Genomic DNA, 18,572 nt, shown 5'->3' with positions numbered 1-18,572 from the left:
TGTTTCTGATTGCATCCACTGCCGATCAATGAATAGCAAGCTGGCTGATGCTTCTATTTTGCCAAAAATCATAGGGACTTTTCTCTCTTTGCTGTCTTGTGGAAACTGTGGTATCCAAACGATGCTGACAGTACAGCCATCAACCACTCTGCCTGTGGTAGATCTGACCTTACATCATCACTCAGACATTCTATCACATTAGTCCCTCGAAATGGCCCTATTCCTAGAGTATCAGTATACAACAAACAACAACAACAACAAAGAAGAAAAACAAAATAAAGGCGGCGTAACTCCCAAGTCTGCTAGGGGAAGAATTACCCTATAAATTCATCAGTTTGCCATTAAAATTTTAGCTTTCACTGTATTAAACAGGTATGACTGAAATGCAATATTAAAACTAAAAGTAAGTCAGTAAATTAGTCGGGTGACTTACATCTGTAACCCCTGCACTCAGGAAGCTGAGGTCAAATAATCACCATGAGTTCCATGCTAATGTGGGCTACATCATCAACTTTAGGCTACCTTGGTATACAATATAATTTTTATATCCACAAGAGAAAAAATTTCTAAAAAACTTAGTAAGCTTGATCATTACATGCGTTGATTTGTTTTTTATTGCTTTTTACCTTTTTGTTTTTGAGGACAGGGTTTCTCTGTGTATCCCTGGCTGTCCTGGAACTCTCTTTGTAGACGAGGCTGGCCTTGAAATTTCTTTTTCTTTCTCCCCATCCCCCTAAAAGATTGACTGATCAATTTTATGTATATGAATGTTCTGTCTTCATGTACACCTACATGCCAGAAGAGGGCATCAGATCCTAGTATAGATGATTGTGAACCACCATGTAGTTGCTGAGAATTGAACTCAGAATCTCTGGAAGAACAGACAGTGCTCTTAACCCCTGAGCCATCACTCTAGTCCCTTTATTGCTTTCTTAAAGTGAAACTTTTATGTAAGACTCATCTTCCAGGTCAAGGAAGGCTCAACTTCAAGAAGCAAGGGACTAGGAGCACTGCCTGCTGAGTGCTGTGCTCAATCTGTCTCAAGAACCTCTAATTCTGCATCCCAATTATTTTATCTTATTCTGGACAGAGGACAGCAAAACTTAATGAGCCTAAACATGGCAACAGCAAAAGTTCAGTCCAGCACTGCTAACTCAACCCCCCAACTCCCCACCCCTAGCCTGTAAGCTAGGAGGAGTAAGGCAAGGCTACTGCCTTGTTGACTCTGTGCAAAGCTCTTTTTTTCTACAGAGAAACTATCTGCTCTACCTATAAATGAAAGGCACTAGTGACAGCAAAAACGAAACCAGAAATAGCAGTGATAAAGCTGGCAATTTTTAGAAAAATCTATCAGCAGCATTTTGATTAAAGGTTCAAAATCTATCCATATTTAAAATCCTACAACTGGGGAGCTGTTTTAACTTGAGCTCATTACTGAAGAAGGCATAATATTTGAACCCATGAGAACAGAAGAAGTTGGTTGTCATCTTAAGGCCCAAAGACAGAAGGAATAAGATAAATAATTAGCTTAGTTCTGCTGCTACTGTAACAACACAACTGAAAAAAAAAAAAAAATCAATATTTCAGTAGGACACCATAGTTAAATTCACACAATTTTAGCTGCTGAATGACTTTCCAAGGTTGCTGTTTGTATTTTGAAGTTGTTCTTCAAACAGTGTTCTGTTAAAACTTTACTGTGGATTGAAGTACCGGACAAAACAAATTTCAAACACATTCTACAGGAAACACATTGAGCTGTCTGTCATGAAACCTCACTCACCACAAGATTAAAAAACAAAACAAAACAGAGGGTGTGTTATGAGGCTCTTCCACTTTTTGAGGGGAGTACCCAAAGCTTTCCCAGTGTTTTGAAATCCAGGAGCATTTGGTGCAAACCTCAGCATTTTTTAAGAGTTAATAGCAAACCTAACTCCTGCCTGCATTTGAACTTTGGCCAGATCACTCAAATGACATTTCAGAATGGCTCCTGCGGACAGCTTGCAGCAGCTAATCCCTCTTGCTGAGATTAGCACTGATCTGCCAGCACTGCAGAGCTCCCCGCTCTAGGCTCTGGCACTGGAGCAGCAGCACCCTCCCCCTCACAAGCCTGTTAGCAAAGCAGGACAAGAGCCAGAAGGTTTCCAAAACTCTTCCAGCCGCAGCTGTATTCTGGGCTAGTTAGCAAAGTCCTAACTCACCTTCTGCAGGTTTACTCAAAACCAGGCCCCAGGCCAAACCCCACTTCTGAAAACTCACCCAGCGGAGGAGCCCTAGGCTCCTGTGCAGAGGAAGTGCTGTTCACAAAAGGCTTCCTGCTACCTCCCATTCGGAGCTAGGCTGTGCTTCACTGCACACTTGTTACTGCAAGCCCGCATCATGATTTGGGTCTGTCCACCAACTCCAAATTTGCTCCATGTTTGGGCTTATGTAACATTTGCTACTACTGTAAAAAGCACTTGAATTACAAAGGTCCTGGCAGATCAACAGAAAATGGGGTGGAGTCTACTTTCATTTAATATCGTCATACAAGGCATGCCGGCTGGTATAAATTAATTCTGCTACATCATTGGTTCTCAACCTACCTTCCTAATATACAGGTCCTCATATTGTGGACCATGAACTTCCAACCATGACATTATTTTCCTTGCTACTTCATAGCTGTAATTTTGCTACTGTTGTGAACCATAATGTAAATGTCTGGCATGCAGACTAGCTGATCTGTGACGCCCCTGAAAGGGTCCTCCAACTCTCAAAGGGGCGCAACCCACAGGTGGAGAACCACTACTCTATATGAAAGAAGAGGCAATTTGTCAGAATTGAAGGTGGAATTTATAAATTGAGCCAGCTGAAATGTAAATTATCACACTGTTGTTTTATGACTAATTTTAGAGTAGCAATATTACTGCTGGGTTTACTTTTTTTTTTAAAGCATAGGACTAATTTTAAAACCTGTGTAATTATGGTATTTCTATAAATATCAGTAGCCTTTCTCCATGTTTTATTTCCCGTATACTAAACTAACAGTACTCACTAAGGGTCAAGTCTACTAAGCAAACTTTTCTTTCCTAAATCAAGAAGCAACAATCTCAATACATTTTTGATACATGTTTTCAAAATCTGTCCAATATTGTGTTTATTGTCTGGTTGGGCATCCAATGCCTCAGGCACCAAAGTGGAGAGTTCTTCTACTCTTCTTTCTTTCTTTCATTTATTAATTTGGTTTATTGTTGTTGTTGTTTTGTTTTGTTTTGTTTTCTGTGTAGTCCTGGCTGTCTTGGAACTCTGTAGACCAGACTGGTCTTGAAATCAGAGATCCAGCTGCCTCTACCTCCTGAATGCAGAGATTAGAAAGTGTGCACCACTACCACCTGGCAGCTCTTCTATTCTTAATACACCTGTCTTCTGTGGCTCCTTATCAGGCAGTGACCCTGGCTTGGCTGTCCCTAACTCAGCAACATGGAAATCTCCCTACAATAAACTCCTCTCTTGCCAACCAACAAAACCTACTGTTAGACATGAGATGGACTGCTAGCTCCTGAGTTTTATGGTAATAATGGCTCAGATGCTTGGTGGATCAGAACAAACATTTTTAAATGTGAAAAGAGGGGGAATATAACAGAATCTCTGTATGAGTGGGTCAGAGTGTGTGAATGAGTGTGTGTGTGGAAGAGACTGTGTGTGTATGAGAGAGATAAAGAGAGGGGAGAGAAGGGAGGGAGGCAGGGAGAGGGAGAGAGAGGGGAAGAGAGGGAGGGAGGGGGGAAGAGAGGAAGGGAGGGGGAAGAGAGGGAAGGAGGGGGGGGAGAGAAAGAGAGAGAGAGAGAGAGAGAGAGAGAGAGAGAGAGAGAGAGAGAGAGAGAGAGAGAGAGAGAAGAGAATGAATGTGTAGACTGGTTAGCAAAAGTCATGAATTACTCTGGTGCAAATGATTTTACCAGAAGGCAAAAGAAAATGTGAGACACAAGTTCTAAATTAACTCTAAAAAGAGAATTGCCACACTCTTTACATTTATAACAAGCACTTGGATTCCAACCATGTCTGTAATTTTAATACCCATGCAGGGGGTGCCCTGCAGTCTACTCTCATGACTCACAGCTATAATCAGGAACTCAAAACTACAGTAGCCCTGAAGGTATTGGAGCAGACACACTGGCTTATATGTACAGGAGAAGGACATTTCTCCCCCAAATCCTTTCAACTTAATTAGCACAAAGATTTCAAGCTGGGCATCTTGGTTCACATCCTGTAGTTCAAAAGCACTTGCCTGGCTGAAGGAGTATTTCTGGGTTTCAAGGATAGCCTGGGCTATATTGTGAATGTCAGGCCAAAGTGGACTACCAAGTGAGGCCTTGCTCAATAATAATAGTTAATAATGAAGACTTCAGGCTAATTCACTGGATTTCGGCACATTCCCTTATATTCAATCTAAATGTAACAGCTCTTCTAGTTATCCATAGTTAACTCACCTACCTGCCCCAAGGAACAACTGAAGGGTCTCTCCCATCACCAGTCTCAGAACAACACTGGGACAGCAGGGGCCCCTCTTAGGCTAAGCTTCAGCTACACCACTGTACCCATGGGACCAGGCTCCAGTGTCCATCCATATAAATGTCTGTCTTGTTTAATTTTTTTTTTAAATTTTAAACCTGATAACAAAAAAAAAGTTGCAAAAACTATAATCACATACCCTAATTAACCAAAGACTGCACAACTCAAAGAACGTCTATACAGTTAGAACAGCCATGTGGGACAGAGCTGCGGGCTTCACACTGGGCTCTATACTTTCACTACTGAATGAAACTGAAAATCAATGACTGAGTTGTAAATAGGAAAAGACATTTTTTTATAAATATCCTTTCTCATTGCATGCACGCATTCACTCTGTACCTCTAACATTTGGTCTTTCTGTTTCTCTTTACTACATATTATATTCACATGTACATTTGTTTACATATAAACACATTATTTATTAGCTTCTGTACGTGAGAGGGAACATATGGACTTTTTTTCCTGAGAGTGTATGACCTCACTTAATATTATACATTTCAAATCTATCCATTTCATTTTTCTTTGGAGTTGAATAGTATTCCATTTTATAACACTCATTTCACATTGCCCATGCATCTGCTGATGGACAACCAGGTTGGTTCCACTTCCTTGCTGTAGTGAATGGAGCAGCAATAAACATGGAGGTGTGAATACATCTCTACATAGGACATAAGTTCTCTGGTTATATGTTCAGGAGTAAAATAGTGGGGTCACACGGTAGTTTTTATTTTTTGAGAACTCTCCAAACTGATTTCCACAATGGCTATAATTTGCATGTTCGCCAAGAGTATATGAGGATTCCTTTCTCTCTAAATTCTCTCCAACATTTGCTGACATTTATTGATGACAGCCATTCTGACCGGGGTGAGGTGGTATCTCAAAGCAGTTTTAATTTGCATTTTCCTAATGGTTAGAGAAAATGAACAATTTAAAAATAGTCATTGTCCATTTGTTTTATTTTTTGTGTGTTTCTCTAAAATGCCCTTCTGTACATGGGGGCAATGCTAGTAAGGGGGGAAAAAATCCCAGAAACAGGCAGTCTGTGACTGTTCTGGGACTAACTCAGCACTGAGCAGAGCCAGTGCTTATAGTCTACGCACTGTTAGACAGACTTGCTAATGATGAGGCTAGCCCTGAACCCTGTGACCTCCTACTTCAGCTCTTAGGGCAGCTGGGATGCAGGCATGTTCTTGGCTAAGAGAAATAATTTGAATTTGTTCTTTTAAACTATGTTGGACAAAGTATGAGTGATAGTGAGGTCAAGAAAAATGTAATTTTGAGCATTGGTAATCTGTACATATACACAAAATCTAAGAATAAAGCTCAGATAAAGGTCTTAACTACTACTTCTCAGTGCTCTGAAGAAAATCTTGTTTAAACCAGTCCTGGCTTTGTTCTTTGAAAGCATTGCTATTGTCTAAATAATTTTCCATCAGTGTTAAAGATTTTAGGTTTTTTTTTGTTTTTGTCTTTTTAGTTGTGGCATATTTTTTCTTATGAAAATAATTAAGGCACCTTTTTAAAAAGACGAAAATATCATTTTAACAAAAGTAAATAACATCCTTGCCTTACAGACCAAAAATTCTATGACTGTTATAGTTTCAAGGGTTTTACTGTGGCTGAGGGTCATGGAGTGGGCCCTCTCATGTGAACTAGCACCCACAGCAGCCAGAGGGCAGCGAGGACCTGGGATAAGGGCACAGAGAAACCAGTATGAACATTTCTCACACCCTGTACGGCCTAGGGAAAAGGATCTGGCTTTGCCTGGCATCATGCCTCCTCCTACAGGTGGAAAGTAAACAAGGCACACAGTGCAGTTCCAAGTACACAGCAAGGCATCCAGTAAGTCTTATCTATTACTGATTACAACCAAGGTGAAAATAAAGGATAGACAGCTTTTGAAGAGATGGAAGAATCAGAGTAATATATAAGCTTGTACTACAGAAACTAGTCTGTCCTTTACAAACCCTAGGACTTCCTAAAGAGCACGCCAAGAGGCAGCAGATGTGTCATGCTGTGTTCAGTAGGACAACAAACAAGCTGTTGGAAGTTATGAGATACTATGTTCCTGATAGGAGGCAGTTCTTCATCTTACAAGAACACAGGCCTCCACTAACTCCACTGTCTCAGCAGGCCAGGCGGGTTATAATTGGCCTTAATTGGCACTTAAAGCAGCTTTAGCATTCCTTAGCTGCTGCCAAGGAGCACTTGAAAGGGGAAAAAAGTATTTTCAAACTTGGAAATACCAAGCAATTCATTGAGGCCAAGGGCCTGAAAGACTGCTATCTTAGAATCAGGTTAGCTTTACCAAGAAACTGAGTTAGGCTATTATGCAATGCTCATTAGGAGAGAGAGGTGGGAAATAAAGTTCATATGAGATAATTCACCTTGGGGGTTAATTCTACACAGCAGCTTTGCTCTGGCTTACCTCTTCTGTTCTTTCAGGGCCAAATCACACTTTATGTACATAAAGCAGACAGATAATATATTGCCCTCATGGCCTGATTTACAAAGATGTGTGTGAACCATCATCTGATCAACTGATAGACAAACATGAACACTATTACTAGATAACCAATTATACCAAATGGAAATAGGATACTGAGGCCAGAAAAATGGTGATATATTTTCCTTGGCCTTACAATGAATGAACACCCCATCCTTACAAAGCTGGCTGCACACTCTGAATGCATGAGTCCTGGATTGGGAGAATTCACTTTCTTCCCTAAGGTAAAAGCCATACAAAATGAACAGAAATTTCCTACAGATAACAAAAATTAATTTGAATTGTTTGAGTATTTTAAAGTCACTCATTTTGAAATATTTTTTGCCTTATATAATAAGTACCTAGATTTAGAATGCATTCTGATGTACTGGTAGTAAGGAAGGGTATTTGTTGAGAAATTTTCTTAAAACTCAAAATATAATTAAACATGCTTGTGTGTGAGTGTGAGTATGTAGGCTTTGTACTTTTACAAACCTACTTTATTTGGGGTTCTTTAATGCCTATGTCTCTCTTCTAACCCACTTATTCTAGATAGGAGGGAAAAGAGGTTAATGGGAACATGAGAAGTAGACCTTTTTAGACTCAGTTCCTTGGAGTGATTACACTCTTTGTCATAAGGATTCCAACAGCCCCATTAGATAGCAAAGCAGAAATTCAGCAAAAGCAAATGCAGCTGTAGCAGCCAGACCCGGAGTAGCAGCCGGAATCCAGAACCCTGAAGCATTCTCTGGAGACTCTCAAGAATCAGAGATGAACAGTCAAACGATAACAAGTGAAGCCAATCAAACATGGCAAACCAGCCACTGGGCAAGATGTCCTCATTTGAGCCATAGACAGAGTTCTGCCTAGAACTCGGCAGCTTAGATGCAGGCAGAGCCAACGGCCACGCTCTGCCAAGACAGGGTAAGCAAGTCCTCAATAGCTCTTGCCCTGCGAATAAGTCTGGCAGAGATATCGGGCCAAAAAAGCTGAAGATGAGGCTCCAACGTTATAGAGAGTGTTGGGTGACTGTTCAGGCAGTACAGTCAATTGTTCCTTTTGGAAGCTGCTAACCTGCACTTCTGGTTCACTCAGGAATTTAAGTTTTATTCCTTCTCAAATCTCTGAGGGGCACTGAAGGCCAGATAGTTTAGTTTTACAATCAAGTTTAGTTGGTTAGGGGATAAGATCTTTTTAGATCAAGATAAAGAAGTTATTAGAGTTGAGAAAGGATAGATATGAATTTCATTCAGAAATTTAGACCCAACAAGACAGGAAAGACATTTACTTCAAGCTCGACAAATACAAATAGCCAAACCACTATGAATGTAACATTTATAGAACTCATAATTATCACATGGTTCTCCCTGCTGTATGTAGTTTGTTTTATACATGTGTAATCAAATAAATGTATTAATAAAGAAAAGAAAATTACAAATAACTAGAAAAAATAAATAAAACTTAGAACAGAAGCAAAAAAAAAAAAAAACAACCAAAAAAACAAAAAACAACAACAACAAAAACCAAAAAAAGAAGAGAAGCCAAAACCAAAAACCCCAGCCTCTGTTTTTGGGTGTGGGTGTGGGTGGGTGTGCGTGTGTGTGTGTGTGTGTGTGTGTGTGTGTGTGTGCGCGCGCGCGAATTAGATAGATAGATAGATAGATAGATAGATAGATAGATAGATAGATATCCTCTCAGAATCTTTCCTAGGATATTTATCAGCCAGCAAAAACCATGCCACTGCAAGAGGCAGTTCCTCTTCTAGTAAACACACACCACATGTCCCCTCATGGTGGCACATGTCTTTAATCCCAGCACTCCCAGAGGCAGAGGCAGGTGGATTGCTATGAGTTCAAGGCCAGCTTGGTCTACAAAGCAAGCTGTTCCTAAACCTCCACACATATACTGTGGCAAAAATGCACCACACCTACACACATAAAATAAGTGGATTAAATGTGATGATTTTTTAAAATTCCCTATAAAGGGAACTTACGAAAACCTGGGATGCATGGAATTGTCATGCTCGCTAAACAAGTGTACCTTTACTATGCCACTATCTCTTCTGCTCACAAGCACGTGGAGGTAAAAGGACCACAAAAGCACACATCTGAGTCATAAGACAGAGATCTATTTGCAACTCTGACAAACCAACACATAGACTTTCTAACACTCACTATAAATCCTTAATATTAGGAATTCTGGAAAACTATTTAGCACAGCAATTATAAGAGGCAATGAAAACTAAATTTTCTCCAAAGTTTATTTTTAACTCCAAAGACAGTACATACCAAGACCTAGATCTTGCATGATCAGGAACTCATTGCTTGTATTTTAACTTAATTTTAACTTGAAAACTGTATTTGTTCTGTAAATAAATTATCTGTTATTTACCCGTGTGGATGTCAGAGGACAACTTTGGTCAATCAGTTCTCTCCTTCATTTATGGGTTCCACAGTCCAATTCATGTGATAAGGTAGAGTGTGTTTCTCTGTTTAGCTTTGGCCATCCTGGACTCAAGCTTTGTACACGAGGCTGGCCTTGAACTCACAGCAATTCGCCTGCTTTTCTACCTCTTGAGTGCTGGGATTATAGGTGTGTGCCACCATGCCCTGCTCAACACTGGCTTTTTAAAACAGATTTCTAACCATTTTGACTTCATTATGGTATAGCTAATAAACAAGAATTACAAATATCTAAGTGCATGTATTTTGATACAAATATATTGTGGACAATGTGCATGTGTATGCACATATATTGTCAGAAATTTACATTTGCATTTTCTTAGTGATCCAAATCAGAACCTCAAAATAATTCATTAATTCACTAGAGTAAAAACCTAGTAAGCATCTTGGACTAGCCACCATGTAGAGAAACAACATGTTGAAATAATGACAGTTTCATTGAATGATGGATGATTCTTTGAAAGTATTGTACATGGAAACAAAGCAATGAAAATCTCAGTGCTCACTCACAGAGAATCAGTTACATTAATTACAATGAATTAATAAGATAGAATAGACAGCTTTTAAAAAAGAATACAGCAGAGCAATGTCATTAATACATAAATAGATTTATAAGGAGGCAAAATAATAAAAAAATCTAACTGTTCATGGGAATATGCAGGCAAATATTCTTTTGATTGGGGTCTAATAGCATCCTAAGACCTTATCCATCAAGCTGAACCTCAGAAAAGATGAAGGACTTGGTTCATTCTGACTGCAGTTATGTTACTGATTAATTTTTTCTCCAGCCCATACATTACTATCTCAATAATAATTTTTTAAAATTCTATCATATACTTTTTTCCCTCCTTTAGTGGGCTTGGGAATTGAATCCAATCTGTCTTTTCTTAAAGACACACAGGTCTTACTATGTATTCTGGCTGGCCTGGAACCCTCTATGAGGAAAAGGTTGACCTCCAAGTCAAGAGACTGACCACCCTTTCCCTCCAGACTGCTGGGATCAAAGCTGTCCACTACCACACCCAGCTGAATGCAAGTCTTAGGCATACAAGACAGCCCTTAACTAAAATCTTGCTGCTGATGAAAATATGAGAAGTTCTAGGAAAACACATACATGTTCTTTTGTTTCTTGACTTTTATGATTAAATTACTAACTGGGTTACTGAGTAAAAACAAGGAAAAACTGTAGCAAAAAGAAAGTAAACACAAAAGAGTTGAAAACAATAAATGGCCTTCCTAAATTTACCATCACTACAATATTTTTTCGACCTCTACAATCTGTAGAAAGCCCCCAAAGGCTGACTACAACACGTCAAGGCTTCCCATTTCAGTCAGTACACGTTGTTCAAACACGAATGCCCATATACGAACTGAAAGAACAGCCATCAAGTCAATTCATCTGGCTACTTAAGCCAAAGTGCCCCGAGTCATTCCCTCACTTCCTCCCCACACCGCTCCTACCTTGTCCACCAGCAGTCCTTGCTGGGTTCATACTGCCAGAGTAGGGTTCAATCCCATGTACGCCTCTCTGCCACAGCTACCACAATTCTTATCACTTAAACAATATCAAACAGCACACTAGCTGGCTTCCCTGATTCCCACTATAGCCCATGTCCCACCAAGCAACCAAAACTAGAGCTTGACACTTTTCCACATCTTCCAGTGGAATGTGCTTTTTCTGCTCCACAGATGGATCAGTTTATTAACTGCAGAAAGAAAGAAGGCAGTAAATTCTCTGAAGAGCTACAGAGTATCTTCTACAAGAAAGAGCTTATCTTTAGCTCACTACTATGGCTCTGAGTTAAGAACATAACATAAGTGACTGCTGAATCCAACATCTACCTCCACCCTTCCATCTTTCAGTTACTAAAGGGGCTCTCTGATGTAACTGGTTTACAATGATGATCCAGTTACTCTAAGAAAACTTAAAAACATCTGTCACTAATCACAATAATCAGAGACATGTAGAATTTATTATGTCTTCTCAGGCTTTTCCTTTAACTCTATCCATCCATATTATATGCAAGAGAAGTGGGTGGCTTGGTACATTTTATCTGTGTAAATGAAATTTAATTTAAGACTTTCACCTGTAAACTAGGAATGAAAAAAAAAATCAAACAATCTGTGCAATAATGCTTTGGAAGTCATCAAGTACCATTGAAAATAATGAGTATTATCTGTGGATATTATATGTTTTAATTAATGCCAATATTAAAAAATATTAGTTATCAACAAAATTTCAAACTAGAAGGACTCAGACTATATAACCATTCATTAGCAAAAAACAAAAACAAAAACACAAAAAACAAAAAAAACCCTCAGTTAAAAATACTTTTTTAGCTCAAAAAGTCACAAAAAAAAAAAAAAAAAAAAAAACAAAACCAAAAACCAAAAAACAAAACATAAAACCCTCCTAAAGTTATTGCTTCCTAAGTTTAAGACAATCAGATCAGAAGGAGTGCTTCTTCTCAGTTAAATAGCAAGCTGTGTTCGTGATAAAAGTCAACTGTGTGACAGCAATGATGCTCACAATCAACTGCCCAATTTTATAAACAATAAAACCAGCATTATAGCTGTTCTAGCCCAATAGATCTCAGGATAAGAATCATCTTGCTGTTATATTAACATTCTTTGAAATCAGCTAATTAGCACAACTACAGCAATTTTTCCTGAGTCAGTTACCTATCCTCTGATGAAAATGATACTTTGTTGTATGTAATTTATGTTGGCACCCAAAAAATGCAAAGCACCCAGTTCATGAAGTGCAAGATTCAGAAGGGAAAGGCTGTAAGAGCACAGCAAGTTGATACCAGTCCTATTCTAACCCACCAACAGCCAGTTTATGATCGTCATTTGTGAGCAGAGCTCTGACAGGACTGACCAATAGACTCACGTGCCACTCACAATGACTAGTGCAAGCAACTGCGGGATGACAAAGGCATTGGCATGTGATCCTTTTGCAGAGCAATAGAAGAGTCTAGAATTCTGCTTCCAACATCTGTTATTTCAAACGGGTAAACTCCTAAATCATCAAAGGAAATAAAATCTAATAGCTTAAAGCTGGTGTTTTACAAAACATGGAATAAACTCCACTCCAAACATTACTAACATTAAATCGTAAGTGAAACAAGTGGCCTTTTCAAACCTCTTTCAGTTCTGTGATAAAACCATACCATATGTGGATAACTTGCTGTTACCACTTTATTCCTTTTAAACAGAAAGGGCAGGTCTCAGGTTCATAGCCTAAACTAGCAAGACCATCAACAAATACTTAAATGTTCTTTATCATTCACTACCATTCTTTATGATAAATAACGCTGGCCTATTTCTATGTTTCCATTAAGTGTTTTCTTTGTAAATGATTTATAGCAATAAAAACTGATTTAAAGAAAAGTAGTAACTGAGATTAAGTCAGTAACTAAGTCAGAATTAGTCAGACAGAGCATGATTAAATATAAGTCACTACCATACCCTAGCTCAGAGAGTCAGGCTGACCCAAAAGGTTAATAAGTAGATTAGCCTAGCCAATCTAAAGCAAGGGCTGACATTTGATCAAGGTTTCAATTAACTATACAGATTCTAAATATGGTACCTGTCCAGGATGAATTAATATCGCTCACCTAATTCTGTTATGTAAGATCACTCATATCTGTTTAGAAAGGTGGTGTGGAGGGGTTAAGTGCCTCTTGCTAAGTGAAAACGGTGAGCAGCAGGGCACAGAGCAGTGGGCTCTGCAGAGGCTCTGTGGCGATCACTAGAATAAGGCACGCAGTCCCAGAGGCAGGCTACACAGCACCCCTAACAACACTCTAGCACTGCCTGTGCAGATCCAGAGGGCCAGCACATCCATCGCCACCTCACTAGGATTTCCCCTTCACAAGAATGTCACTTCTGGTCCTAGAGAAAGCTAGGCTTCGTCAGTCCTCTTTCATAGTTACAGTTTCAGCAGCAAGCAATGTGACATTATCAGCACATGACATGACGACTTCAAAATAGTTTTAAGAACAAGGCCTCTTCTCTGCATCACTGCTACAGTCACGAATTCTTTTGAGTAGGTGTGAGAATCTGCAGTAGCCCCACAGTGGACAGTGTCTGTGAGGGCAGGAAGCGTTGGTCAACTGCAAGTCACAGCCACCCAAGGTTCCACTGCCAGTTACTGGGTTCTGCTGGGAGATTCCAATATGGTAAGTCTGAAGTGGATTTTGGGACTCAGTTTATCAGAGAGCTCCCTTGATTCAGATGCAAGACATGCTTTTTGAGTCTGATATGAACCCTAAGAAGCATCCTGTGCTTCAAAACACTGAGTAACTACCAAGATATATATGAGGAATGCTGGACTATTTGAAAATATTACAGCAACTTCAAGAAAGCAGATATTGCAGCAACTGTCTGTTTGCTCCTTAAAGTTGTATGAATTCACAGAAATTTACTACCACATTTTATCAAAAGATGTACTCACTCCATTGGCAGGTATGAGTTTTTCTAAGACAAACCTTGACTCCCAGTGCTGAAATCTATAGAAATCCAGAGCACCTACACAACCAATGGGTATTAAGTGCAAGCTTCCATAACTGCAAGGGAGAAACGCTGTAAGATCACACACAGCACTGCTCATGCTAAAGCTGTTTCCCTATAGTCAGGGCAAAATCAGGCTATTTCAGCGACTTCCTTGCCCAAACACTGACATCAGAACAATACACGCACAGCAGAAGCTGGGGACTGAATTCTGAGCACTTTCCAGGCTAGAGTCTGATGCTGAGTGACAGCAGCAGCAGCAGAGCCCACAGTGCCCCGCCAGCCACAGCCTCATGGGAAAGGCTGCCCCTGGTGACAGTGTTGCTAAACTAGGTTTGCTAAGTTAGAAGGATTTAAATGCATTTCCAACATCTAGTATTTTCAAAATACAATGGCTTATCAGTACTAACCCCACCGTAAGTCAAGGACATCCGTACTTCACTAAACAAATGACAATGTCTACTTAACAAGATTCTGATTTCGAAAATCATTTTTTATAGTTATTAACTATATGAAAAGACAATGCAAGAATTGTCCTCCTGGAATTTCATCAAAAAGGAAGGGGAGAAGGGAGGAAGGAAGATTGGTTTCCAAAAATAGTTTTCCTTTCACAATTTCTGCACACAGAAGTGACAGGGCAGCACCAAAAGGGGTTTCCCTTGGCACTGAGGACACTTCCCATCCAGGCAAATAGGATGACATCCCCCCTCCACTTCAAGAGGCCCTGTGCTGATCTGTCTGCAATTCCTATCCCCTTCCTAATTCCCCTCTGCTGCTGACTCAGAAAAGCTTCTAGGATACTCATTCCTCGCCAGGGCCTCTCTTCTAAACTGTAATATTTCCCTTACCACTAGAGGGACAGCAGCCTTGTGCTGGGGTCTTTACTGTCACTGCACCAGGGACTGTCAGAGAGAAAGGTAGACACTAGATTTGAAGACACTTTCTCCATTTATCTACTCAGAGTCTAAAGCAGACACAGGAAGACTGAACATAAAGCTGCGGATAAATCCAGCATTAAAATACTAGTTTTAAAAACACTTTGATGATGTTTCTTTGGTGCCCTTGCTGATAGTTCCCCACAGTGATCCTGCATCCCTAGACCACAGAAAAGGAAACTGAGGTGCAAGAAACAGCGTATTTATGGTTTCTTTATGCTTCCTTCTAAGTCCATCTATCTACCAGTGTCTGAAAGCATTACAAACTCATCCGCTGGTTCTGAGTACCTGCAACAGATGTCCACTAACAACACAGCAAAGGCCCATGAGTTACACCCAGCCTGCTTTACTATGGGGCTCATCCACAAATGGGTACATCAGCTCTGGCCAATGAGAACTGTCTAGCACATTCCAGACAGCCGGGATGTTTTTGGCTCTGAGCATAGTCATGTCGCTCTGAAACCAGCCTGGACCCACCAAATATGGCTGTTCAGGACATAAGCTGTGCAGCTGCATGTGGGAGTCCTGTATATTCTGATCAAAACATTTCCAAAGTCAGGGAGTTAAAGGTCATTAAAATTTTTACCTTCTGGACTTTCCAAAATTGGCTTACATATCGTACTTTAGAAATAAAAAACATGGAAAAAGACAAACTATTTTTCTTTTCAAATCCTTATGCAAAGGCTATTTTCTCTAGGAAGGCTCACGGTACTTAGTGGTGGGCAATTGGTGTTCCTCCTTATTCTTAATGCTTCGGGCTGTTTTAGCTCTAGACATAAACCGTCTGGTGTCTGCAGCTGGACCTGTCCACCCTGCTAACCCCCTCGGAACTGAGGTGTGCTAAGCACTGCTGGTGGCTTTACACATGCATTCCAATAGTTTCAGTAGGATCACTGACATTGCCACTGCTCCCTGTACTGTAAAAAGCAAACTAAGGTTGGGTCACTTGCTGAAGGGGAAAACAAAACAAAACAAACAAAACCCTATGGTTCTTACAGGGTTAAATTTAAGTCCAATCTAGTCCAAGCTTCAAAGGCCTGAGCCCAAAATACTGGTCAACTGACTGACTTTATTTTTAAATGTCAGTCTTTTGTATGGTAGCACACTCCTTTTATCTCAGCACTTGGGAGGCAGAAGCAAGCATAGCCCTGTGAGTTCGAGACCAGCCTGGTCTATATAGTGAATCCAAGACAACCAGAGCTACATAGAGAGACACCACTCCAAGAAATCTATAACAATATTGGTATAAAGTTTCAAAAGAGAACTTTCTCCTTCACTTTCAGGAATAATCAAAAATGCAACCAGAAACCACCCAGCATGATAATTCTTAGCCCCTTCTATGAATCACCAAGTCTACTTCCTGTGGGAGAAGATGCTGGTAACCTCCCAGAAGCACTGTCAGAAACGCCGCGTTCTCTACGGTTCCCTCCTGATGACTTTCATGGTTCAACACTTACCATAATGAGATTGAAATGCCTGCGGTTTGACAACTTGGTTGCAGTCGTTACACACCACTAAGTAGAAATCATCATGTGCGGGACAGAGGCCAAATATTGGCATATCTGAAACAAAGAAACAGCAACACTCACTCATCTGTTAGGACTGCGATGAAGCACCTGGAGGAGCACTCCTTTCTACAGGAAACACTTTACGAGAGTAAAGAACACACGGGCAGCTCGAGAGCCTATCACAATCCACAGAAGGCAAACCAGACTATTGGTCTATAAAGGGTTCAAATACAATGCATCAAGTTATTATGAGGTATAATAGAGCTATTAACATGTAAACAATGAATCCATTAACACAATAAAATGATTAAAGGTGAACTCTACTGTGATTGAGGAACAATTTGTAAGTATAGGAAATGCTTAGTAATTCACAAAGCATCACAAATGTTTTTATTTGCTTAAATATGCATTTTATTCAGTCAGCTGATCTCAGCCCTACAAACCAGATAAGAAAGGTATAGAGATATCACCAAAGAGTGAAATTATTGATTCCACCACCATGCCATACAAAGAAAGTTGTTTTCTATTTATTTTTAGGGCCCAACAGTCTCTTATATATTAATGCCATCAAACTTGGGTACAAACACAGGATGTTCACATATTACAGTTTGATCTTCAAAATAGTGCAGAGGAGAAGTTTTATTTTTTTAAACACAACAGTGAAAACCAAACTACATGCATATATATATATATATAAAAATTCAAAATAATTTCATTTCTTGTATTATGGTTAAATATAAAAAGTCCAACCATAGCCGGGCGTAGTGGCACACGCCTTTAATCCCAGCACTGGGGAGGCAGAGGCAGGCGGATCGCTGTGAGTTCCAGGCCAGCCTGGTCTACACAGCGACTCCAGGACAGCCAAGGCTACACAGAGAAACCCTGTCTCAAAAAACAAAAGTCCAACCATTAGATATTGTTAATAACAATCTGTGAATCAACTCAGAGTTTAGATCCAGAATCTAAATTTTTTAAATACTTCAAAATTATCAATTTTAGATAGCACTCTTTAACTTGGCAAATATTTTAGCAAATCAAAGTAAGGGGAGGAAGAAAAGAACAGTGGGAGAATGCTTGCCTAGCCTGCGCAAGGGCCTGGGTTCAATCTCTAACTGCAACAAAATAAGTAATTAGTAAAAAGCAAGCAGGGTGGGGGGGAGTGCTAACTGGCCTCCTCTCTCTTTCCTATCGATTTAATTTCACTTTTTCCACACAATGGTACTTTGTTTTTAAAAAAGAAAACACCATAGATGTCAGAAAATGATATCTAAAATATCAAATTGGCAATCTATTATTTACGAATGGCTATTGCTAACATTTTCTTGAAAGTATCTATTATACTGAATTGCACATAAATACCCATAAATCTGAAATGTACTAAGGACGTTGCAATTCTGGGATGCAGGCACATCCCTGAGTAGTTTCTCTGTCCTGTTTTCTCACTTTATCTTGACAGTTACTCACACAGGTCACCATTCCACGAAGAATAAACTGAGGTAGAGCATGGCAAAGTACTCTGTCTAGAGCCACGAGCAGGGATTCAATCCTAACACACACAGTGGTTTGAACTTAGTTTCCTAGGACCAGAGAATGATTTCTAGGCATTCCATCTAGATTTTAATGTCAGTAATTTGGAATATGAGGGTTAAGTGCCTTTGATTACACAAGCTGAGAAGACACTGTAAGAAATGTGCAGCACACCGCTACTCCCATGACTAAGCTTAATTACATGAAAAATAAGAACTTAGCCAGGTACTATTTTCTTAAAACATGCCCACTTTAGGTTAAACATAGCACATACGGGAGTAGAAGTAAAGTTATATTCCATGGGGTGATGTATATATAATATGCTATTCTTCTAAGACTATTGTCTGACATGGAAGTTCCATTACATCCCTGTGCTAAGTACCATAATACAGAACAAATAAGGATAATTCAAATTACTAGAGTGACATAAATTTCATTGCTAGGAGTTAAAAAAGGGTAAAATGTCTTTAAATGCCAAATTAATAGTTTCATTCATGAAAACAAGCAAATTAACCTTACTTAATAAACAAAAGTTAAATAGCATTTAAAAATGGCTGTAACTTCCTGTTAGCCTGTGCTGAGCTGTGTCTTT

At 39.6% G+C, this 18,572-nt stretch overlaps 1 protein-coding gene across 3 annotated transcripts in view; it reads right to left on the bottom strand.

Moving 5' to 3' along the window:
• Atxn7 (ataxin 7) overlaps window positions 1-18,572 on the bottom strand; it is a 99,131-nt gene that overhangs the window by 38,582 nt on the left and 41,977 nt on the right. For 2 of the 3 annotated variants that reach the window (XM_051139934.1, XM_051139917.1), the window contains exon 4: window positions 16,403-16,507. The exons of the other annotated variant lie outside the window; for it this stretch is intronic. In XM_051139934.1, coding sequence (XP_050995891.1) covers window positions 16,403-16,507 — 105 coding nt within the window. The remainder of the gene's footprint in view (window positions 1-16,402; window positions 16,508-18,572) is intronic. 3 annotated transcript variants of the gene reach the window in all.

This window comes from Acomys russatus, chromosome 3, assembly GCF_903995435.1.
Source record: "Acomys russatus chromosome 3, mAcoRus1.1, whole genome shotgun sequence".
NCBI lineage: Eukaryota > Metazoa > Chordata > Mammalia > Rodentia > Muridae > Acomys > Acomys russatus.
Note: the sequence above shows the minus strand (reverse complement) of the source record. Positions and strands in the feature narration are given on the sequence as shown.